Below are 23,121 nucleotides of genomic sequence, written 5' to 3' on the forward strand. Positions count from 1 at the left end.
ACTTATTGACCAAATTTCCAACCTATTCGTTAAGAAACTCATTCGGACTTGAAACTATTTATTCCGCCAGTAGTGTAGCACTGGTATGCTTACCTAATTCTCGTAATCAATTTCGTTGCTTTTATAGTTGCGATGGCCATGCTATTACGTAGCTGTAAAATTATGTGGCTATATACAAAAGCTCATGTTTTGTTGAAATTAATCAGATGAGGTCTAAAAAGATGAAACCTACCTTGTTGCTAGATTACAGTTTTACTGACGAAACAAGGTTTGTCATCAGCAGCATACAACAAGTATGTGAGAGAGTTGTGTTTGTTAGACCAATGCGCACACTGTTACATCTTGATGTAGCTTACTTCCAGGCTTTGTGGCCGTCAAAACTACAGTTTTCCTGAGAGGTCGTAGAGCAGTATAAAAAATGATGTCTAAATGCTGGCAGACAGGCTTAACTCCTCGCTAAGGTTCCTAGAGTCGGTGATGTCTGAATCCTCAGAAGTTGCGTGTCTATTTGGAAGAACCCAATTCAGATCTCAAGATCTGCATTGTGGCCCACGGTTATTACATTATAATATACAACAAGTTGAAATTTTTGCTATTCTCAATTGATTTCTGATCCAAAGGCAAGGGCGCAATCAATTTTGTGGCTAGCCATTATAAACAACCACAGTTATAACTCCATGCAGTATTTGAGGCCAATGCTCTCGTAGACGTAAGCCAACAAGCTGTTGTATTCTTGCAAGTCTATTACTTGGAACGTAAACAAAGTTTTAAAATACATATCGACGTTTTGATGTTTATCTATTTGCAGTTACGGTCATTTACGGGATCGTATAAGCCTACAACTAACTTGTCAGGCGGTAAGACACATGGCGAAGATTTCAATGTTAGGCTACGTCCATAGATACCACCATGACCAAGCATAAAAAGCGCTCTTCAATACAATGCAATGATGTGGTCGCACGACTACATCGCACTGCGTAAAAGCTGGTTACCCATATTGTATAGGCTATACAAACGTGTAATGTGCTGAATTTACACATTTTCTCATATACTTTTTTGTCTTTGTGAGATATAAACCTTACTGGTGAAGATAATGCGTGACACGTATAGAGGCATAGCCTATAAACTACAGAAGCAAAATAATGTTAATAATAATATTTATTAACGTCATATTTCGGGAAAAAGTATCCGCTCAAAGGCGCTGAGCATATACAGCGATAATAATTATAGATAATAATTCTAAGAGATAAAGATAATAATTCTAAGAGTATTTCACGAATAAAAGCTCAGTAGACGTTCATTGACAAAACAGAAATTTGTAGCAAACTAATAACTTGCTTAATGTGACGTTGTAAAATTAGGGATTAAAATTATTCATGCAAAACGTTTTAAAAGCAACTAAAGTACAAATACCTTTCGTCAAAAGAGGAAAGATTAACGCGGTTTTAGCTTATAAACATTCGTTTGCATTGGATTTCAGCAGCAGATGGACAAGATTTTGATCGACTCTTCCCCACGCCATAACCTTAACCGGTTTGATTTGAGGCCAATGGGTGTTGGGATATTATATGCTGGCAGCTTGGCTAAGACCATCCGAATATTGACAATGAATACGTTTGTCTTAGGAGACGCGAATATTATATCATAGGAGGCCATGCTGAAAACCAAGGGGATACAAAGTCGAAATATAGGAGCAAAGTAAATTATTGCAAGAGTAGGTTTAATTCTTTTTCTGATTTGTTCCAAATTAAAATAAAATGTTGTTATTCTTATCGCATTTGGATTAACTTAATTCCTAGGCTAACTTTATTGCAACCTTGGTGTCATCTGACACTGTCATGCTGTTTACCCTACTCAGACACTTCGATAACACGCTTTTATTACATTATAAATAACCCAGACTACGTTCATCGAGGTTTTAAACAAGTTGATAGCCGAAATATAAGTCTTATAGCAGCTGCAAACCTTTATTTTCAATCATGCTATCCAACTCGACATCTTCCACCCCACTTTCCTTCCTTTCACCAAGTCTTGGACTTACTTGTGGAAAAAACTTAGATACAAAAAAATGAACAATGCTGTATGCAAAGGCTCCCACCAGACATGCCAACGAGGCGAATTTAAACAAACCATCAGCGCCGTATTCATCGAACAGATATCCGCCAGATATAACTCCTGATGCCAATCCTGCCTCATTTCAAAAAAAGCATTGATAGCTGCATTTAAAAAGTGGCCTATACCCCAACAGCTCACAACGTACGTAAACCTCAAAGTTACCACCATTTTTCCTTGACTTACCAAAATTCCATGAGGCAGCATGCACTATAGCCATTGTCGTCGCTTGTAACTCAGGTGGACTGATGCTCCCGGCATAAGTACAAATTGCTGGCCACATTAAACCGAAAGTAACTGATCGAAACATGTCTATCGGAATAATCATCCAAGCTTGTGTTAGCAGGCAGTAGAGGTAAAACCGAACCTGCGTTAAAAGAAAATTTTTCCCTGCATAAAAATAAAACATTAATTAAAATGTCATTATTCATACATAACAACATTAAAATTAACTCCTCAAAAATTCAAACAAGTTAACAAGCAACAAGATTTCGGTTGAACTTACTGCGAACAGTATCATGCTAATAATAAATATAGCCGGACTCCCGATTCGCCTTATTACGTGACCGGAGAAAAAGAGAGCAGGAATATCAGAAATGCAGCCTGCCAAAGTACTCAGACCCAAAACAACAGTTGGCGCATTGAGTTTCACTTCAGCAAACCAAAACACGTAACCTCCCAATACTCCTTGCGCAAATCCGTATAAAATGAGAAGCAGTACAAAGATGATGAAGTGAACGTTTTTGAAAACAGTCTGTGTGATAATATAACAAGACATAGTGGAGATGTTTCCTTCTCATGAGAATAGTTACAAATTTAGGTGACTTACTGCTAACATAAACTTTGAACAGAAGCTTATACGGTGTAAACACACTTAGGCTAACAGCCGTCATTATCTCTTTGAATAAGTTAACTGTTTAACATGTCACGCTAAACTGAGATTCATCTAACAACATTTCTATAACGTAAACCTGCAAAGTATCTGTCAATTACTGTTTCACCTTAAAACCTACCTTTATATCAGCTAATTTCACAGGTGTTGATATTTCAGATGTAATATCTGATTTATATGTTACGTAAGCCGCACAGAACCATGCAAGTGCAGTGGAAGCATACATTGGGATGTAACTTATGTTTGTTGTTGTGGCTGCGTAAGCTCCAATATATTCTTCCGTAAGATCTGTAAAAGAAAATCGCGTCATATTAAATGTAATGTGCGCATAATGAGTGACCGAAATTTAGCAAATTCGTACAACCTGCCTTTTAATTTTCCAACCACCGCAGACATTATACCAGCACTGATTGTACCAGGAAGTATTATTCTCCCGAACTTCCATTCATTTTCTTCTCCAAGTGCGCTGATAACTGTGGCGTCAATGATTGGTTCGCAGCCGCGTACAGTAAATACGGACAGCAAGACTAAAATGAGCATTATCCAGAAAGTGCTATCGTCGGTAGTTTCTCTTTGATCATCTCCAATTGTCACGTTTGCAAAATTTCTTCTTCCAACACAACGGATGTTCCCGCTAGTTGCCAATAACAAATGCGCAGTTGATGAGCTTTTTAAGCGAAGGTTTTCCTCAGAAACATTGACCCAATTTGCAATACACTTTCTAAGCATATTTTCTTTTACACGATTGCAGGGCGATGGTTTTGTTGCCACATGCTGCGTCAGATTTTGATTTGTAATGAGAGCAACGTCTAATGTGCTGTTGAAACAATTGACTTGGACGAATTCAAAACTTGATATATTTTGTAACTCAAGGCTTGCGAATAAACTTTCAGAGATTGTCTTTTCTGTGCAATTGTAACAGCTTAAATCCAAGTCTTAAAACATGAAAAGATGCATACATTTTCACTGTTGTTTAATAGAAAACTATATATATCGCAACTTTACAAGAATGCAAATGAAAACTGTTTCTGCCCAAGTTTAATTCAAACAGGTTATTATAGGGTCAAGTACAACACATATTGCGAAAAAACGATGACAAATTACACATAGGCCTACTTCAAATTAAGAAAAAAATACCTCCAAAAAGCTTTACGTCATTTTTTGAAGACAAAGGCCTCACGAAGAATTGTGCAAAAAGGATAAAAGATCCAGAGACGAGTAACACTATGAGCAGTTCTTTTGTACGCTTTGTTTTATCAGAGATCATGCCGAGGAAGGGAGAAACAGCGACTGCAGCCAGTTGCTGGACAGACAGTATGAGGCCAGCCTGCTTAGATGATAGGCCAATATGCTTTAAGAATATGACTTGATAGATCTCATATCCACATTCGTGACCTGAAAAAGTAGTTAGTAATTAATAATAACTGTCACAATTTCACGTTTTAAATGCTGGTCACAAAATACTCTGCAAAATGTTAGCACTTAAGTTATTGACCTAAATATTAAAAATATTTGGAAACGTTTGAGGAGGTTTACGGGAAGGCAGTAACAAAACTCGCAGGTTAAATCGACCTGGAATTCTAAACTTTGATACACAAGTTGTGACGTCATCTGGTTGTAGCTTACACTTCTGTGCTACAGACAGAGGTGGGCAGTCGGTACTTTGAAAGTACCGTCGGTAACGGTACCGGTACTTGGCAAAGGTAAAAGCCTAAAAGCGCAGAAAATAACATTTGAACCCTTTAAAAATAAGCTTAAAAGCCTTTAAAGTTTTAAGCAGAAATTTCTTGTGACCTTACCGGTATCTTGAAGGAGATAAAGCAGCTTTAGCAGAAAATGCTGACAAGTTATGAACGAGGAGCAGCCCTTCCTTTGTACTTCGGTGCTGGTCATTTTCAGCAAGTCTAGGCTACTTTGTTAGTATAGAACTATAGATAGTGATTTCATGTGTCGTCACAAGGTTATCCATGACCATGACTATTATTTTTCAAATGTTTGACTACTGCTTTCAGCCTGCAACAAAATCCGCATTAAGCGTTGAATATAAGCTCAGTGAGTTATAATGGTTTAGTGTTTACACTAGGAACGTACTAGGGTATAAGCTGTTTAATAAATCCTAGTATTTTACTGCAAAGCGAAGCCCTTGGTGGAACCTATTCTAATAAACTAATGTTATACCTAGCTGTAGTAACAACAGAATATTCGCTGTAAAAAGACCTATAGTAAATTCAGCATACAACACAGTTTGTTTGTCCAACCCGTGTTCTCAAATTTCGCAATGGTACTAAGCCTACTTGAAAGTCTAGAGTCTAAACCAGCTGATACGCTGACGTAGACTCTCTTTAACTTTGTTTGCTGTAACTGAATGCCCTCTGTGGGGATTTATAACTGGCTGTTACTATTTCACCATAACAAAATCCTACGCTTAAAGTTATTTTTTGTGTTTTTTTGTTAACCTAACTTAAATGCTATAACGTAATTACCTAAACTTAAACTAAATCTTCCTTCTAAGCTAAATCTAACTTTAATTAAACCCTAAATAGTTTAAACCGACTTTTGCATACCCATTCAGCTTACCTAACCGCCTAGCTCTAACAATGGTCTTTGTGACCTACATTAGGTGATATAATCACTCGGTTTATTTACATAGGCTTTCATTATTTTACTGGGAAATATCGTACGTTCAAAGCTAACCTATTTTTTACATTTCTTTATTAAACTAACATAAATGTTGTAAAGTAGAAATCGGAATATACATTTTACTCTAAATCAAACTTCCATTAAACCATAATTAGCTAAACCAACATTTTCTAATCCATTCTTCTAACCTAACCTAACCGCCAATCTTTTACAACCTTGAAAAGTCCAAATAAATGTACCACTCTGTAAACATTTACCCCATTATAGAAACCTCTGCACTAGGCGATACGGCCTTTTTTCGACCACTTCCGGTCACAACTGGTCTCGCTTGTGGTCGGCAATTAAAAGGGCCGTCGGTGCTCAATTACGAACGGTTTACAATACCACGCATGACCTCGTACTACCGGCGACTTGTTCTTGGTAATCGACCAGAGGGTACCAATCGGTGTAGAAACAGTGGGAAACCACTTTGCCGTCTTTTTGCAATCACTTGCAGACTGGTCTAAACTTGTCGCGAATTACTATCAGAACGAAGAATCAAAGAACGAAGTGAGCAATTAACAATCGAATCATATTGTCTGTTTTGTCCCGAAACGCGTATCGGTCCCAAAACATTTCATGTTTTATCTACATGAAAGACAAGAAATCTTACCCAAATTTGGTTCGAGCTCTTGCCTTATAGGAATATAGGTTATGTTATGTATGTCATACTGCATACTGCAATCTCTTACTAACCAATGATTTCAACCTAAAACGCTTCGGTAGTCGCTTGTCCACAACGTCAGCATTACGATGACGTAGGCCTACTGTTCCAGTTAGATGAAAAACTGCATGCGTGGATAACCAATTTTAGTTGTGATACTGTAATCATAGCTGACGTTAACGCAAATGAAATGAAAGCTATTAAAAAAATATACGCAATTTACAACAATATAATAAGCCATGAATATATGCCATGAAGGTGTGTCACACCAATGTAAATTTATTATATAGGTGCTATGAGCGTACCGCACTTTTCACTCTACCAGCAAAAATCGGTGATCATCGCCTACTGTATGCGATAGTGGTACTGAGACTTAAATTGAGGAGCAAGTCCAAAATTAAGTTGGCTTTAAATCAACGAGTAGTTGTCAGTCAATATACTGGTGAAAGTATTTGTACTATTACAGTAGGCTATGTGGTGGTTAAGCAATTATTGCCATAATCAAGTGGCAAAACATGCATATTGATTGCTTAATTATGACGAAGTCACCGATTCTTATTACGTCAAAATAGAAGAAACAATACGGATGATTCAGGTATTTAGATCAAATGTTAATAGCATGTTACTTGTGACAGAGAAGAGAGCAATAGGTTAAGTTATAGCTTACTTAAGTGTATAACAGGAGTATCTTGTGTTAAATAAGCCTAAACTAGCTTACAGTTGGTATATTTGTACTGGTTAATGTAAGTGCTTACCCTACGGTACAATTCAGTCTTGGGCTCTTGGCTTTAGCCTAGTCCGGCACCGGTAACTGAGTTAAAAACAAGAATACTTTACCAGTTTATGTACTTACTGTCATCTGTGACATTTCTTTGCTGAAAATAAACATTCCCTACTACTAATCACCTACCTATGCAGACGTATTCTATCCAAACCACGTTATCGATTATACTAGTACCGAAGCATCCATAAAACTAGCCTATCACTAACCCAAGTCATCATTCATACTGTTTTTATGTCGTGATGTCATAGTCACCGCCATCTTCGTCATAATAGAAGCCCAAATTTGCGATACAATTTTGGCAATAACTGTTTAACCACTACGTATTATAAAAAATCCATTCACCAGTATTTTTACTGACAACTACTCAGTGATTTATAAACTTGTTTTAGGCTTGCCCTTCACTTTAACGATTCATAGCGCTTATTCGGTTGCTAAACGATTCCTTGGAGGAAATTTACTTGTCATAAATTAAGAAATCATATCCTGCTAAAGGAGAATGCATGGTAACTCTAGTAGTGAACCTTGTACAAAATAAGACTTATCAGTCACTATTTCTTCTGAAGAAAAACTTTTTCATTACTCTAACTAAGTTATAAATTGCTGTTGTGGTTACGCTAAGGCGCTAAGCAATCAACACGAAAAATGTGATCATTATCATAACTTCTTCATCTGAATTATTGACTAAACATTACGATGTTGCGACTGAAACCACGCAAACTCTCACGTATTTTACGTCGCATGCCACCTTTCATGAGGTTTTATCGACAAGTTGAAAGCGTAAGATTCAAAGTGCTGTAAAATGAAAGCCGAACAACATTTCCCAGTTGAATTTTTTTGTTACGTAAAATTTATAACTGGTTTTATTCACCATCTGAGTGAAGCCTTTGCAATCTAATGGCTAGAATGCATGCGATTTGAAGAAAAATGTAAAACAAATTGAAGTGGGACGATGATTTCCATGGGTAAGCATAGGATCATAGACAATTGAAATAATTTGCCATTCTGACAAACCTCAATTCCAAAATGGTGTATCTTCTATCTGCCAAGTGCATTTCCCATTAATTAGCCTCTTGTTCTGTACACAATGTAATGAGCTAATAGTAGGGCTAGATGATAAATATTATTAAAAAATGTCTAATATTATTTAAAAATTAGCCTAACTGTCGAGCCGACCCATCTCTAACCACCATGGTTGAATGACCAGCAGTATACCTTTAAACTATACTATCGGGTTGTTGACTGCTTAATAACGCACAAGGTCGCGTTCTGAATTCGGCTAAAAATTAGCATGAAAGTAGCTAAAATTGGGTTTTTAGACCGAAAATTCTAGTGTGTATTTTGCGCCTCTGTAAAAAATAGTTTGAATCATGGTTTTTGATGGCATTTTATGGAATGGTAGTCCAAAGCATACTAAACTGACATGCAAAATTTCAGAGAGCCCCAAGGGGAATTTTTGGAGCAATCAGTCTTTTAGTAAATTCACTGTGTAATAAAACAAACAAAGATTTTATGGCGTTTTTTGGTGTTTGACGCCACCTTAAGCCGGCAGTGGAATGTAGCAGCCCTTGGTTTTAGTTTAAATTTAATTTGATTTATTACATGCATTGAAACATAGGCCTATACTGCATCCAGCTGATGATAAAACCGTTTTGCTCAAAGTGTAACGGTATTGGAAGAAAGAGTCTTCGGTCAATTTATTCGTTTTATCAATCCCAATTCCTAGAAACCTTTATTGTAAAATGAAACAATAAAATCACAGGTTAACTTCTTTACCGATCTGGTATATCGATTAATTTCGTGATTTGCATTATGCTTCAAGCAGGCCGCGGCTTTTGCGAAATGCAAGACTGGTCAGAACACAAAACACGGGTCCGCTTAAGGCGAAAAACTGCGACATCAGTAACTGCTTCATCCTGTACTCTTGACCAGAACGAATCAGCGAACGATTTAGGGGGACACGTAAAATTGGTGCGTGACGGGACACGTACGAAAGGTAATCGATAAAATAAACTCGGAAATTCGATTTTGCACATTACTTTATTAATCTCGCATTGTTAATATGTGTTTTATTTGTAATGAATGTGTCTAGCAAATAAAAGGCGCTCTCAAAGTCGTAGACCCGGACCAATCGGCCTACCAACTTCACCTTTCGCCTTGGCATAGTCATTTACATTATATAGGCTACTGTATATATATAATGTCGACAGGTTTCTATTAATTCCAACGCTTGGGTAAAATTTGGTAAATAGGCTACAGAAATATTAATACAAGAGTAGTTCGTGGAAAACGCATGGTATTTACGATTCCTGTGAGGATCTTATTGCTATCATACCGAAATTACGGTACGCAAAGGTTATGAAATATAGGCCTACTATAGATTACCTACATTAACTATTCCACTTTTATTTTTGTCTTTGTATGAGATTTTTGCAGCGCTTTTGTTGAGACAAGATTTCAAAAGCTAAAAACTCAAATGTGACATGTCTTAAATACTAAGCTTCTGCGAAACCGGCATAGCCATGGTTTTTGTGGAGAGTGGAGCACTTTAACTCATGCATTTTTGTTAGTTACAGAATCCTCAAACCTCGATCACAAAAATTAATTCAAAGCACGTAATTACAACCTTAACTGGACCGTTTCTTAATTTTTATTTACTGTAATATTTCTCCCAAGCCTAGTAAAATTTCTTAAATTTATTCTTAAACATCGAAATTATCAAAGAAAAGTTAATTTAACTAAGTTATCTTTTTTAAAAATATATTATAATGGGATTATTCTATTAGAAATATGCGTAGCTTACGGGTTTACTTTCTCTCTATACGAGCTTTCTCAGCTAGAATCATTCAAAGTATACCTTTCTTGATCAAGCTTTCATATTCAAAACCGTCTTCGGTGCTTTTGTTCTTTGCTTCAGAATGTCTTGAAGACTCATGTAGAAAGCAACTGGAGACGAGGTGATGGCTTATAGCGTACAACAAGGTTCCAACCAGGCATATAATAGAACTGGTTTTAAACAAACCATCAGCGCCGTATTCATGAAACAGATATCCGCCAGCAAAAACTCCTGATGCCAATCCTGTTTCATTTCAAACAGTAAGTAAAGAGGTATAAAGAACTTAAATCTTGCAGCAATAGGGATACCCATTCTTACATATCTGAATGCATATTTACATTTTATTGGGATTCTTCATACAGATAGATGCATGCTCGAATAAAAATACGTAAATGCATTTAAGCTGGGCTATTTTGACCCACATTGTTGTGCCAGTTTATGTTCATTTCAAAAACAGATCCCTTTTTTATCCGTTCAACATTAAGACAAAATGCTGTGATGAAAATACGACTGTGTTTGTGCCGTATTAATGGCAATAGCACGAAGAACTAATAATTCTATTGAAAAGCTGCAATGCATGATTGGAAAAGATTTGTGGCCATTAAAAGTATGGGTACAAAAATATACTAATACGCTGAGACAAAATAATTAAAGTTATTCATTTTATATGAGAAAACATATTTTTTAGACAATGACAAAAATTTGAGTAAACTCTCCGCCTCAGATCGTTCAACAATATGTTGCTGACAAGCCAACAAATGCTGTGACACTTCAGTTACAAAACACTTCAAGCTATCGACATGAACAGCATTGTTGGAGTCAGTTTGAGTGTTTGACCCATATTCCAATATTTAACTAAGATATTTCAGCAACATTTCACCACGCAGAATAATCAAAGTTACGATCAATTTTCCTTGACTTACCAAAATTCCATGAGGCAGCATGCACTATAGCCATTGTCGTCGCTTGTAACTCAGGTGGACTGATGCTTCCGGCATAAGTACAAATTGCTGGCCACATTAAACCGAAAGTAACTCCGCGAAACATTTCCATCGGAATAATCATCCAAGCTTGTGTTAATAAACAGTACAGATAAAACCGGACCTGCAGCAAGGATTATATTGAGTAGTGATACCAAAACTTGAAAATTTTTGCATCGTATCACGTTGTGTCCAACAAGTAACAAAATCCTATTAAATCATTAATTAACTCAAATACAACACTATTTTCAATGTAGTATTTTACCGAAAATAATAGCATTGTGAGGCAAAATATGGTTGGACTGCTGATTCGTTTCATAATGTGACCGGAGAAAAAGAGAGCAGGAATATCAGAAATGCAGCCTGCCAAAGTACTCAGACCCAAAACAACGGTTGGCGCATTGAGTTTCACTTCAGCAAACCAAAACACGTAACCTCCCAATACTCCTTGCGCAAATCCATAAAAAATGAGAAGCAGTACAAAGATGATGAAGTTAGCGCTTTTGAAAACAGCCTGTGTGATAATCACAAAGGTAGTCAGTGTTTGATTGACTTTGCTGAAAATATGCGTGATATAAATTTGTCAAAAATTAGGCAGGAAATATCATTTCCCATTATAGAGTTACGTCATATTAACTTTTAGCTAACGTTTAAGGAAGGTTTGCCACCAGTGTAGTTATAGATAGATATGCTGTATTTGTAAATTTACGGCATGCACTAGCGTGGCGTAACCTGTTGTATATATGCTGTTGGCTTTGACTATGGGATAGAAAATGTTAAGCGGTTGTCCCATATGTTGAAACCCACCTTTATATCAGCTAATTTCACAGGTGTTGATATTTCAGATGTAATATTTGATTTATACGTTACGTAAGCTGCACAGAACCATGCAAGTGCAGTGGAAGCATACATTGGGATGTAACTTATGTTTGTTGTTGCGGCTGCGTAAGCTCCAATAGATTCTTCCGTAAGATCTGTCAAAGAAAATCGCCGAAAAATAACCGAATCGGCAATAGTTTGAGTAGGCCAAGTAACTTGGCATAGCTAAACCTATTGACCAAGCTAACGCTTGTGATTTGGGTTAAACTTATACCTTTTAATTTTCCAACCGCCGCAGACATTATGCCAGCAATGATTGTGCCAGGAAGTATTATTCTCCCGAATTTCCATCCATTTTCTTCTCTAAGTGCGCCAACTATCGTAGCATCTATTATTGGTTCGCAACCACGAATAGAAAAAGCCGACAGCGCAACTAAAATCAACATGGCCCAGAAAGCTAAATCAACGTTTTCCGTGTAGCCACGGTCATTTTTTAAGTTTGGTAATTTATGTTTGACGCAATGTATGTTCTCGCCGGTAAGTAAGAAGCTAGTTAAATTCATAAATTGCGTAAATGATAAGTTTTCAAAAAGCGGTTGTTTCACGAAAGCATCACTCCGTCGTTTAGGCCTAATACACTTGCTAACATTGGTTTCGTCTGCAGGAAGACATAATACTGTTTGATTTCTTGTAATGGCTTCCATGTTTTGATTTGAGAGTTTTGATATATTCAGTGTGCTATTGAAGCAATTAACTTGAAAATCAATTTCAGCTTGCGTTACCAAATTTCTGAGGAGAGATTCAATCTTTGGCTTCCCAATGCAATTGTAGCAGCTTAAGTGTTCTGTTTAAAATACGTTATATGGTTTGTCGGATTATAAACAAGCAGAAATCCAAGTAATTTAATCCATAATTTTAAAACGAGGATCGAAAACAGAGTTTAATAACTTTGTTTTCTACCAATATAATAAAGAGCATGAAAATATCAACCATGAAGCACCATCACCTCTTGAAAGCTTCACCTTACCTTGTTGAGGCAAAGGCCTCACGAAGAATTGTGCAAAAAGGATAAAAGATCCAGTGACGAGTAACACTATGAGCAGTTCTTTTGTACGCTTCGTTTTATCCGAGATCATGCCGAGGATGGGAGAAACAGCGACTGCAGCCAGTTGTTGGACAGACAGTATGAGGCCAGCCTGCTTAGATGATAGGCCAATGTGCTTTAAGAATATGACTTGATATATCTCATATCCACATTCATGACCTGTAAAAGATAACGACTTCATTGGTTTCAAGTTTGTGTACAACGACTGTTTTAGAGCAGCCCAAGCAGCTTAACAAGTGTTTTATTACACGGAGTGAACGTTCTAAAAGTTAGCTAAATAGCACATTTATTCTCAGATTCTGTAATATTTATGGTTGAAGACGAGCCACAAACTGGTTGAGGCACCGCGTTCACGGTGATTTAACATAAAAGGTGTTGCATTTTAAACTGATGCGCATTGATACCAATGTTTTTGATCTTGTTTTTATTTTCATCGTAGGCCTATTCATCTGATGAAATTAATACGGCTGCCCTTGTAGGTAGCCTACACCAACAGGAAATTGCCAAAATTAGGGCTTACAAGGCTAATATGTTATAATCGCAACTAGGCTAAAAAGTTAGTTTTGTTAATAGGTTTTGCATTGTTCTTACCTGTTTCATGAAAGAGGTATAATAACTTCAACAGATAGTATTCGCAATAGACCAGTGATAAACCGCATAGTTTCTTCCGTAGTACAGCGGTAAACATGTCAGACACCATCAAACGATATGTTTTATGGATGCTTCGGTACAGCCAACTCAACGGCAATCACAGACGCCCTGTTTGCAATATGCGTACAACGAGATAACGAAAGCAGGAAAACGAACGGCAGCTTTGGATAATGAATTAGTTACGGAAGCGGAAAGCTGGTACTAGCAAACCGGAAAGTTTGGTTGCGGCCTGTCAATTTCAGTTTGGATGGCAGACATTTGCACATCAACTGTATGAGTATGATATATCTTACTTGTACATACGCATACACGTAGAGTGTGTGACCAGGTAGCTATTTTTTCAAAAATGATTTTTCAAAATCTAATCAAATCGGCATGTAGCAAATAGGCTACGGCATTTACTACTGGTAGGTTAACTAAGCTTAACCTTACTTTTAGAAACTTAATGGGCTACATCGTCTTCAAACACAATAATTTAGCTGTTTGAGTATATAATTTAAAAGTTTGATCGTAATAGCAAGCTTTCGTTAGAGGGGCAAGTCCAAAAACAAATTGGAACTTACATCAAAGAGTAATTGTTAGTTAGTATAATGGAGAAAAGATTTTGACTACTACCTGTACGCTGTGGTTAAGCAATTATTGCCACAAAACGGTGGCAAAAAAACGTAAATGTGTTGTTTTAATTAAACGGAGATGGCGGTTCTTCTTACGTCACAAACTAAAAATAATGTGCATGACTCAAGTATTCGGATCACGTATCAAAAGAATGTTTCGTGTAGCCGAGAAGTAATACGTACAATGAAATCGAACAGGATGTATAAAAGAAACATTTAGCGTTAAATAAGCTTTAGCTAGCTTAGGGTTACCATATCTGAAAAGGTCAAATTCGTGACGGTTCCAATGACCACCTTTCGCGACACCAAACAAGCGTTATACCTTATACGGCATTTTACAGTAGCCTATATGTTCTTATATCCTACCAATTCAAACGATCATCTTTCCGCGAGATAGCATCACTGTCACTGAGAAAAAAAGCATAGGCCTAGAAATGTCACATTTGTTTAGTTCAACTGCTTTCTGTTTTATTAATATTAGACCTTTTTCCGCTTAACTAAAATAAGACAAATTTGGCTACATACACTACCTAAAAGTTAGTCACTATAAAGCAAACAGCAAAAATTGATTCTAAAAATACAATAACCTTGTCGAAGGACTCGAAAAATAAACAGCCAATTCGCAGAGTTACCAAATAATGAAAATTACTCTGCTACAAAGTAAAGTTAACTGAAAGAATCACACTAGACTAGCGCTAAGAACAAGGTCTTTTACCCGCAAGGCCTAGAAATCCGTAACACTTTTCATTTTCGCAACACGTGCACATTATTTCAAGTTAAACACAACTTACTAGATGCTCGAATTCCGGAGCATTAGAGCACTTTTTAGAATTAGTTCCGGACACAGATTTCAACACCGAAATTCGGGACATGTCCGGAAAATTACGGACGTATGGTGACCCTTACTAACTTATTATCTTTAATGCATTTCTACTGGTGAATGTAGACTACATGCTAAGCTACAGCGCACTAAGCTCAGTTTTGGTTGTTGGTGCTAACCTAGTCCGGTACCGGTAACTGCTGTAAAAACAAGATTACTTTACCAGTTTATGTATTGTAGGTTACCATATTTTCGTGGCCTAAAATCCGGACATTCTTTAGTGCCCACTAGTGGTTTTTAAGATGAGGTATGAACACATTGTCTGTCAATATGATGTCACACTAGCAATGCTTTGCCTATCCATTGTATACCGGAGTGGATTTTTGAACATAGTGTCGTGAATTCACTAGGCTATTGGGCCATCTCTGATTTGACCTCTGGTGATCTCTAGGCTAGGGTTACTATATTTGATTATGCGCAATCCATAACAAATTTACCTCAGTTGCATTGACCGACTTTAGAATATTACCAAAGTACGTTACCGCCATTGCTTTTTAGTGAAAGAAGGATAAACACGAAACTATACACAAACAGCAAAGAAATGTTGTATTGCAATACACGAATGCAAGTTCTCTTCTAAACAGTAACATTTATGAAAACGAACATTAGCATAGAATTTTTTACAAAATAGCCTACGCTCCAAGGTAATTACAAGTAATGAACGTATAAACAATACTCTACTCTCCCTCATACCAATTGTACTTTTCCGAAGATCTGATATTTTTCAACAAGGTCTTGTTCGACTTCAATGAAATTATCACCCATAACGCAACAAACAATTTTAAAAATTCCGGACATTTAAGCATATTTTAGCATTTCCCCTGGGACGCAGTTTGAACACTAAAATTCCGGACATGTCCGGGGAAATCCGGACGTATGGCAACCCTAAATTGTATTGTCATCTGTGACATTTCCATGCTGAAAAAAAAACGTTCCCTGCTACTAAACACCTAACTATGGAAACGTATTTCATCCAACACGCGTTAGATAGCCTATTCCACTATTACCAAACTTCAGTCACCAAACATGTTGTTTCAACATTTTAACTTTATAATGTCCGCCATCTTCGTAATAATAGACTCTATTATTCTATAATAGACTCTAGACGTCTATAATAGACTGAAATAGAGGCCAAATTTGCGATACAATTTTTAGCAATAATTGCTTAACCACAGCATATCATTAAAAATCTAGTATACTGTACTGACTGACAACAACTCTTAGATTTTAGACCATCTTATTTCTGGACTTGCCCTCACTTTAAGCGTCCTGTAAAGCTTATTGTCCAACTACTGTACAGCAAAAATCCAACAACAATGGCTGTTAACCACTCGCGTTTAACTGCCATTGCATAGCTGAAAACCAAAGCAGGACACAACACCTTGACTCGCACGTTATAGATAAGCTACCAAAAACTCAGTTGCAGTTACAGTGCCAACTTTGTTATCTGAATGAGCAAGATGTTTAGCAGTGGCTTGTCAGCGTTTCAGCTTCAATCGTTGTTTAATTTGTTTATTTAAGCAGTTTTTACAACGGGTTGTACTGATAGGCATTTTTTCTTTCTGCCATGAAAGTGACGTCAGACTTAGACAAAGGATTTTTTCAGTCAAAGCGTTAATCCTGTTCTGCTTATCTTAATGCAAAGTTTTCTCTTTACTTCATACGATGTAAGACTTAATAATTATGACCCTGCTTTGGACAATTACAAAACAAGTTTTATGACTTTTGAACAAGCGTTGGAAAAAACAATCAAGAAAACAATGCACCTGTTTAACCAAACTTGATATTGTTATGACCGTGTACTAACAACTTTTGATGCAGTTTATGACTTATATGATGACGACGACTTACAGAAACAATAAGCTATTTTGTGGATAACAATTAATGGGCAACTTATAAAAGATATAATAAACTTATTAACTTGATACCCATTGGCTAAAGTACAAAGTGCATTGTAGGGGCCTTAGTTACACCACTTCCTGTATTTTTATTTGTTTTATTTAGTTATTGGTTTCTTTGTTATCTGCCAACCTGTAGGCTATAAGTAACCGTTTTCCACCTCAAAAATTAGAGCTGCTGAGGTCAAGAAAAGGATATGGAATATCTATGGAACTGGGAATATAGTTCTATAGTGGACCCTTATTTTCAGAAACTTAAGCTAACCGGAACTTATGGTTAAAAAATTCCAAAGTAAGCTGAGGAAAAATTAAGGATAAAAAGACAGGTTTGTATTAGAACTATAAGAGATATACTTGTAGTTTTAGAAAAAAAGCTACCTTAATGATTTCTAATGTTTGTAACCTATGTTTGTTGCAGTATTTCTATATCAACCAACCAACTATACCGGGTATACCAACCATTGATATCCCCTCTGGAGAGAACTATATTTTTATCGGGTTGTTGCTTTGTCACTGAAGTTTATTGCGGACTTGCAGCAAAACAACAAAAAAATTTTGATGCAGAAATTTATTAACAAAAGTCTGAACGCAATATTGTGTGAATGTCAAGTGGGTTTATAATAATATATCATGTATGCCGTATGCACAATTTGAAAACAGAAGTCACGGCAAAGAAACAATGTCTACGCAGTTTTAATTATTCAAATCTGTTTAGCATGACGGATATGTAGCCATTATTATTTTTGCAAATGAGGTCACTTGAAGAATCGCCATTTGCGTCGGCGCAGTAAAGAATGTCATCTTCTGCGTTGCAAAATTCCGGAAAAGTTCCTTCCCAGTCAATTTTTTTGCTACCGAAATGAATCTCTCGGTTATAGAAAAGTACTTGCATTTTTCTGAAATACATTTGTAAATAAGTTATAATTGATTGTGTTAATTGTATAAAGCAAGGTGCAATGTTACAACTTTACTACCAACCATAGCCTAATAAACAAGACAATTGACAATAAACAAAGACAAATTAGAAAACGTTCAAATACAAAAGCTTGGCAACTACTTATATTTAATAATAAACACCCGCTTTGTTTTTCATGACACAACAGATCATCGAGTCCATCGTTATTGAGATCACCAACCAAAATGTTTCTAAGCTCTTCAGTAAAAGTATCACACAATTTACTAAAATCTTGCCAGTTGATTATTGAATACTCGCCCTTTTCAACACCAAACTTAAGACGCCTGCAGACAGTTAAAATTTAACAATTTCAGTCAAGTGTAACCAACTCAAAATCCGACCATAACCGACTTTTACTTAAGTGAACTACATTCGCACATAATGCTTAGAACCAAATGAAAATCAATTATGACGAACTCGTTCAGATGTAGAAGGATAAAATCAAATATACCTTAAATTTCAATGTTGAAAAAACAATGTTTATAAACAAATTAAAACTTTTAAGTATTTAAATTATCTTACATAAAGTTATCGTGATAATAACATAATAAATCTTCTATTCCATCCCCGTTGAAATCTCCCGTAAATACACGACCAAAGCCACAAAACCATTCATCGGATGTCCACACAGTTCCATTAAATAAAGTTATTATTCCTGGCAAAAGCGTATAAGCATTCAAAATTAAAATGGATTTGACAACATTCACAGAGTATACCTGTATTTAATTCAATCATATACAATTACAGGTTGGAATGTACAATTGATTTAAATCGCTCACTTCCAACTATTTCATGAAAAACAAAAAAATTATTGAAGTGGTTTAAATATCCTGTGTGTATGACACACTACCTGGCGTTACGTTACAGCTCTGAGTGTTGCATGCTTGTCCTGACCACATAGAACCATTACAATTGCCACTATCAACAGCGCCGGAACATTCACGAAATCTGATTAATATCAAAGTCATGCTGTTACGCAGAAAAAGCCATCTTTGTTTCTGGTAAACAAGTGAAACATTGCAAAAAATTACAATTGATACTTATACCTCCATTGATATCCGTTGCCGCATGGTTTTGAACATGAATACCAATTAGACCATGTGCCCCAGGTACCATTCCCAGTTACCACAGTTGTGGTAATGCATGGAGTGGTTTGACATGCCCTTTCCTCGGCTGGTGATCCAGGACATTCAATATCTTCATCAGTTCTACTAACACACTGACGAAGACGAATCTGAATGCCACCTCCACATGTTACCGAACAGCTACTCCATTCTTTCCATTCGCTCCACACGGCTTCAATTCAAAATTTATTTACATTACCAAACCTATTAAAATTGATTCAGTTTATTTAATTTCAAACTATTCTGTTCGCTTTTGCATATTAAAATGTTAATATTTATACATGGTAACTGAGTTGTTGTTGAAGTGGTCGATACTTCTGTGCCACAGCCGTAATAATCATTGATTTGTTCCACGTCGGTATTTGCAAATTTCTTTCTTTGCGATCGAACTGGTTTGTTTGTTGATTTATCAAGGATGGTTGGAAGGTTATTTGAGCTGAAAGCGTAACCACTATAGTGCATGAGAGAGCTTGTGTCATAAGCTGACCCAAGAGAATCGATATCCGCTCTTTTGTTGAAGTTATTTTCTTTTCCTGGAAGTAAATTATTAACATTTTAAACAGATAACGTTTTATAGCCAAAAGGAATGACGTTAAATTTCAAGTTCCAATACCTGGACGGATGTTTTCTTTCATTATAGTGACATACTCATCTCTATCGGGTCTAGATTGTTCATGCCAGAACCCCAAAGCATGCATAATTTCATGCTGTACAACACCGTCCCATTCGCATCCAAAACCAATGGAGATCGGTTGCTTTCCGCCTCTACGACCAACGTATGACCTGATTAAAAGATTTTTGTAAGCATCTACGATTGACTAAGAACGGCACAAACAGTTATTGTTATGAAAGGCATATAGGTCTACATTGTAAACTTATATGTATATATATGTATGTTGTAGACTCTACAACATCAATTATTACGCTTACCAACATCCACCCTCAGATAAAAACTCGATATAATCTTTTTCATCGGTATGTGGTACGAAGTCAATGCAAGTTTTCTTAGAGAACTTTGAAAATGCGTTGGATATGGCTATTCTGCCTTTTAAAGCTACAAGGTATAAACGATAAGATGTTTAAAAAAAACGATCATAAAATCTTTAAAGTGTTGCATTTACTGATGCATTTCTTAACACTATTTTTGAAACACGTACACAAACTATTATCCATAACATAAGGAATCTTGATGCGCCCTTCAATTCTCACGTCATTCCATGCGTACTCAACCGATCCTACTCCATGTGCGATTTCTGCATCAAGTGCGTCATAGGCCTGAAGACAGCATGTTATTGCTTATATAACTTCTTATCATATTTTCTTAGAAACCAACAAACGATTTTTGCCGATTTTGTGTAAAGGCATTTTTATGACAAGCGAAGGAATTGTGTTGAACATAATGCGTTACTTACTAGTTTAAGATAAATTATATCTTTAGATTCGTATTTAATGTCCTCTTCATAAAAACCGCTTGAGCGGCAGTCGCAACTAATCACACATCCAGATTTATCCGTTTCATATCCAAGAAATGAGCAGTTATTGGAGCAATACGATGCATCAATCGGGCAATCTATATCGGCGCCTTGTACATCATCTGTGAAATAATAGTTACAACACTTTGGTTTAAGGCAAATTATAGTTTAACAATCACAAGAAGTTTTTACAAATTTCTCTAATATCGGTGCGTCATATCACATTTTACAGACATAGTTACAATATTGGTGATGGTAGTAGCAACTTTGTTTAAGGCAAACTATGGTTTAACTTGCAGTCAGTACAAAGCGTTTTGCTGTGAAAAGAAGCAAGAAACTTTTCTTACTTAAGCAGTAGTTGACGTCAATCGGGCTCGGTGTCTTACTCCCATCTCTCTTTTCGGACATCACTGTTTCGTATAAAGCGTTGCAGACGTCTCGGTTTGGAAGTGTTTTACCTGCGTATAACATCAGATTTTTAAACGATATCACAACCACCAGTATTTCCACAACTTATCTATGTAAGATAAGCAGTTTCTCATAATTTCTCTAATGTCGGTGCAGAAATTATATAACCGGTGTACCTTGTTTTTAAAATCACTTACCAGTTGAGTAAGTAGAAACGTAAAGCAAAAGTACTGATAACACTACAGTTGCTCGGATGTCGGTCATCTTGCTGACAGAAATAAACTTAATAATTATACTTGTCCTGTGCACTGCTTCACTTCTGTGTAGTCTATTATTTCAAAACGATAGTCACTGAAAACTGATTCAAGTAGTTGATGGTAGCAAGGCTTTATATAAAAACCAACAGAGTTATAAAAACTTAATCCTCACCGCAAATATGTCCTATAAATGAAGAAAGTTTACTCATCATTTTTAATTTGGGCCAAACGATTTGATAGATATAACACTTGCTATACATTTTGTTAACGTACATCCTAGTTTGCTCTCCTAATTAGAAAAGAGGGTAATTGTAACGTCATCGACATCCAGAAATAAGGTCGTTTCATGACATCAGCAAAACGACTGCGAGTCATCGCTGAAGTTATTTGAGGAAGCATAAAATTTTATATTTACAGGTTAACCTTGAAACTGGGGAGTCTTCTGTCATTGTTCAGCACTTTTGCGTCATACTTAGACAACATTTGGTTCCAACCTGCAACAACTGGTTTATAATATTTGTAAAAAGGAGTCTTAATAGCTGTTCAATTATCTTGCAATGATTAATCTTCTTTGATTAATTTTATTTTGCTTTATTTAAAAAAAGCTGTAGTCCATGTCTACCACTAACCGCGCATTGGTCAATCGACAGGATTGTGGTCACGTCACAGCTTGCATCCACGTAACTGGTTCAGTGCTGGCCCAACTTTTTTCAAAGTGGGTAGGCCCAGTGGCCTGACATGCAAAGTCTAGCACCACGGCACTCGAATCTTGCTGTAGTTCTACCAATTTTTAAAACGTTTCTGTGTGCAAGTTATACATCAGAGTATTGCATTGTCTAAAATTAATACTGTTTTTTAATAACAGACCTGTACATTGTTATTGAAGACATATGAGCGTTACAAAACATGACAAATATTCGCCGTATTTTGGAAGTTCATAATTGCATAATCTATGCTGATGCCTAAAGTTTTGCACAACAAATAATGAATTATGAAAATCAACATCATATGCAGTATTACACAAGATTTGTTTCCAGATCTAACAGAAATCACTGATTATAAAGATCGTGTAAAAGTATCACCACAAGCCCTTTCATTAAACTAAATTGCACAATTGGAAGAAATGTCGACATTCACTTTAAACTGAATGGCATTTAGTATTTTAAAATTTCAGTTGATGAAATGACATAATTATTTTTTATAACTTTGTTTATATAGAATTTGGTTAAATAATGGAACTTTTCTCTTGCACTGTAGCCCATTTAGCAGTTATGTAGATCTATCGCGTAGATTTCTTGCTCCACATTGAGGACCTGTTCTATAAAATCTTTTTAATTGCTCTAGTTTAGTTATAAATCATCGGTTTAATAAGTGTCTTATGATAGCGTTCTTTTTCCATCAATTTTGTTTCAACATTTGTTTGTTTCATTCAAATACCGATACCTATAAAAAAGGTGTTGCAAAGAATTTGCATTTCGTGCGATTAAGATAAAATATGAATACGGTTTCGTCAAACTCTTCAAAAATGGTAGGGTTCAAAAAGTAAACGATATTAGTATTCTTGCTACTATTCTGTCTTATTTCGACATCAGGTACATAATAATCAATAACAAAGTGGCGTATTTAAAATATAACCCCCGAATGAATCAGTTAATGTTTGCTGAAAACAGATGTGTTTGACCAGGTCTACAATCGCTTTGAAACATAATTCTAAGTTCAATAGTATTGCAGTTCAATCACTGCAATACTACACCTTCTGCCATATAGTTTATGTACGAAACATGTCTGATTCACTTGAAAAAGAAATATGATTCCTGCACAGCTGGTAACAACGGCATGTTGTATTTATTGGCTATAAAGTCGACCTGGACTCTATCTACATTGTATTGATTATAATTCGCATTTTATATTTTGTTTTGGTTTATCAAGTTATGCTGATGTAAATGGAAATATTTTGTAATTTGCTAATTATTTATTTTTATTATTTATTTATT

The 23,121-nt window shown here is 36.1% G+C and overlaps 3 protein-coding genes across 5 annotated transcripts; all 3 read right to left on the reverse strand.

Annotated features, from left to right (window-relative positions):
• Positions 1 to 1,007: 1,007 nt before the first annotated feature.
• LOC143450257 (major facilitator superfamily domain-containing protein 6-like) lies at positions 1,008 to 8,189 on the reverse strand. Of its 3 annotated transcripts, none has more exons than XM_076950721.1 (8): positions 8,143 to 8,189; positions 4,804 to 5,017; positions 4,142 to 4,399; positions 3,373 to 3,939; positions 3,126 to 3,292; positions 2,618 to 2,866; positions 2,299 to 2,479; positions 1,008 to 2,187 (listed from the first exon to the last, which is right to left on the reverse strand). In XM_076950721.1, the coding sequence occupies exons 2-8, from the start codon at positions 4,895 to 4,897 to the stop codon at positions 1,949 to 1,951; spliced, it is 1,755 nt and encodes a 584-aa protein (XP_076806836.1). In that variant the 5' UTR covers positions 4,898 to 5,017; positions 8,143 to 8,189; the 3' UTR covers positions 1,008 to 1,948. The 3 variants fall into 3 exon arrangements, with proteins under 3 accessions (XP_076806836.1, XP_076806835.1, XP_076806837.1); XM_076950720.1 differs by lacking the exon at positions 8,143 to 8,189 and adding an exon at positions 8,000 to 8,138; XM_076950722.1 differs by lacking the exons at positions 1,008 to 2,187; positions 8,143 to 8,189 and adding an exon at positions 8,000 to 8,138 and having other exon boundaries at positions 2,340 to 2,502.
• Positions 8,071 to 12,538, reverse strand: LOC143450259 (uncharacterized). Its single transcript, XM_076950723.1, has 6 exons — positions 12,038 to 12,538; positions 11,752 to 11,918; positions 11,210 to 11,458; positions 10,888 to 11,068; positions 9,986 to 10,207; positions 8,071 to 8,206 (listed from the first exon to the last, which is right to left on the reverse strand). The coding sequence occupies exons 1-6, from the start codon at positions 12,465 to 12,467 to the stop codon at positions 8,190 to 8,192; spliced, it is 1,266 nt and encodes a 421-aa protein (XP_076806838.1). The 5' UTR covers positions 12,468 to 12,538; the 3' UTR covers positions 8,071 to 8,189.
• Positions 12,539 to 17,563: 5,025 nt separating this feature from the next.
• LOC143450736 (uncharacterized) lies at positions 17,564 to 21,290 on the reverse strand. The gene is made up of 12 exons (XM_076951397.1): positions 21,068 to 21,290; positions 20,810 to 20,920; positions 20,403 to 20,584; positions 20,148 to 20,265; positions 19,921 to 20,044; positions 19,604 to 19,773; positions 19,272 to 19,523; positions 18,913 to 19,162; positions 18,717 to 18,814; positions 18,389 to 18,521; positions 17,989 to 18,150; positions 17,564 to 17,807 (listed from the first exon to the last, which is right to left on the reverse strand). The coding sequence occupies exons 1-12, from the start codon at positions 21,132 to 21,134 to the stop codon at positions 17,609 to 17,611; spliced, it is 1,866 nt and encodes a 621-aa protein (XP_076807512.1). The 5' UTR covers positions 21,135 to 21,290; the 3' UTR covers positions 17,564 to 17,608.
• Positions 21,291 to 23,121: the final 1,831 nt, after the last annotated feature.

This window comes from Clavelina lepadiformis, chromosome 3, assembly GCF_947623445.1.
Source record: "Clavelina lepadiformis chromosome 3, kaClaLepa1.1, whole genome shotgun sequence".
NCBI classification, from domain to species: Eukaryota; Metazoa; Chordata; class Ascidiacea; order Aplousobranchia; family Clavelinidae; genus Clavelina; species Clavelina lepadiformis.

Coding starts and splice junctions, on each gene's coding strand:
- LOC143450259 (XM_076950723.1), bottom strand. CDS start 12,467: ATGGAAGCCATTACAAGAAATCAAACAGTATTATGTCTTCCTGCAGAC. Junction 11,459..11,751: donor TGAAATTAGCTGATATAAAG/GTGGGTTTCAAC, acceptor ATTATCACACAG/GCTGTTTTCAAAAGCGCTAA. Junction 10,208..10,887: donor TGCTGCCTCATGGAATTTTG/GTAAGTCAAGGA, acceptor GAAATGAAACAG/GATTGGCATCAGGAGTTTTT.
- LOC143450736 (XM_076951397.1), bottom strand. CDS start 21,134: ATGACCGACATCCGAGCAACTGTAGTGTTATCAGTACTTTTGCTTTAC. Junction 20,585..20,809: donor TGACGTCAACTACTGCTTAA/GTAAGAAAAGTT, acceptor ATTATTTCACAG/ATGATGTACAAGGCGCCGAT. Junction 19,524..19,603: donor GAAAGAAAACATCCGTCCAG/GTATTGGAACTT, acceptor ATTTACTTCCAG/GAAAAGAAAATAACTTCAAC.
- LOC143450257 (XM_076950721.1), bottom strand. CDS start 4,897: ATGACCAGCACCGAAGTACAAAGGAAGGGCTGCTCCTCGTTCATAACT. Junction 3,293..3,372: donor GGTGGTTGGAAAATTAAAAG/GCAGGTTGTACG, acceptor TTTCTTTTACAG/ATCTTACGGAAGAATATATT. Junction 2,480..2,617: donor TTAGCATGATACTGTTCGCA/GTAAGTTCAACC, acceptor CTTTTAACGCAG/GTTCGGTTTTACCTCTACTG.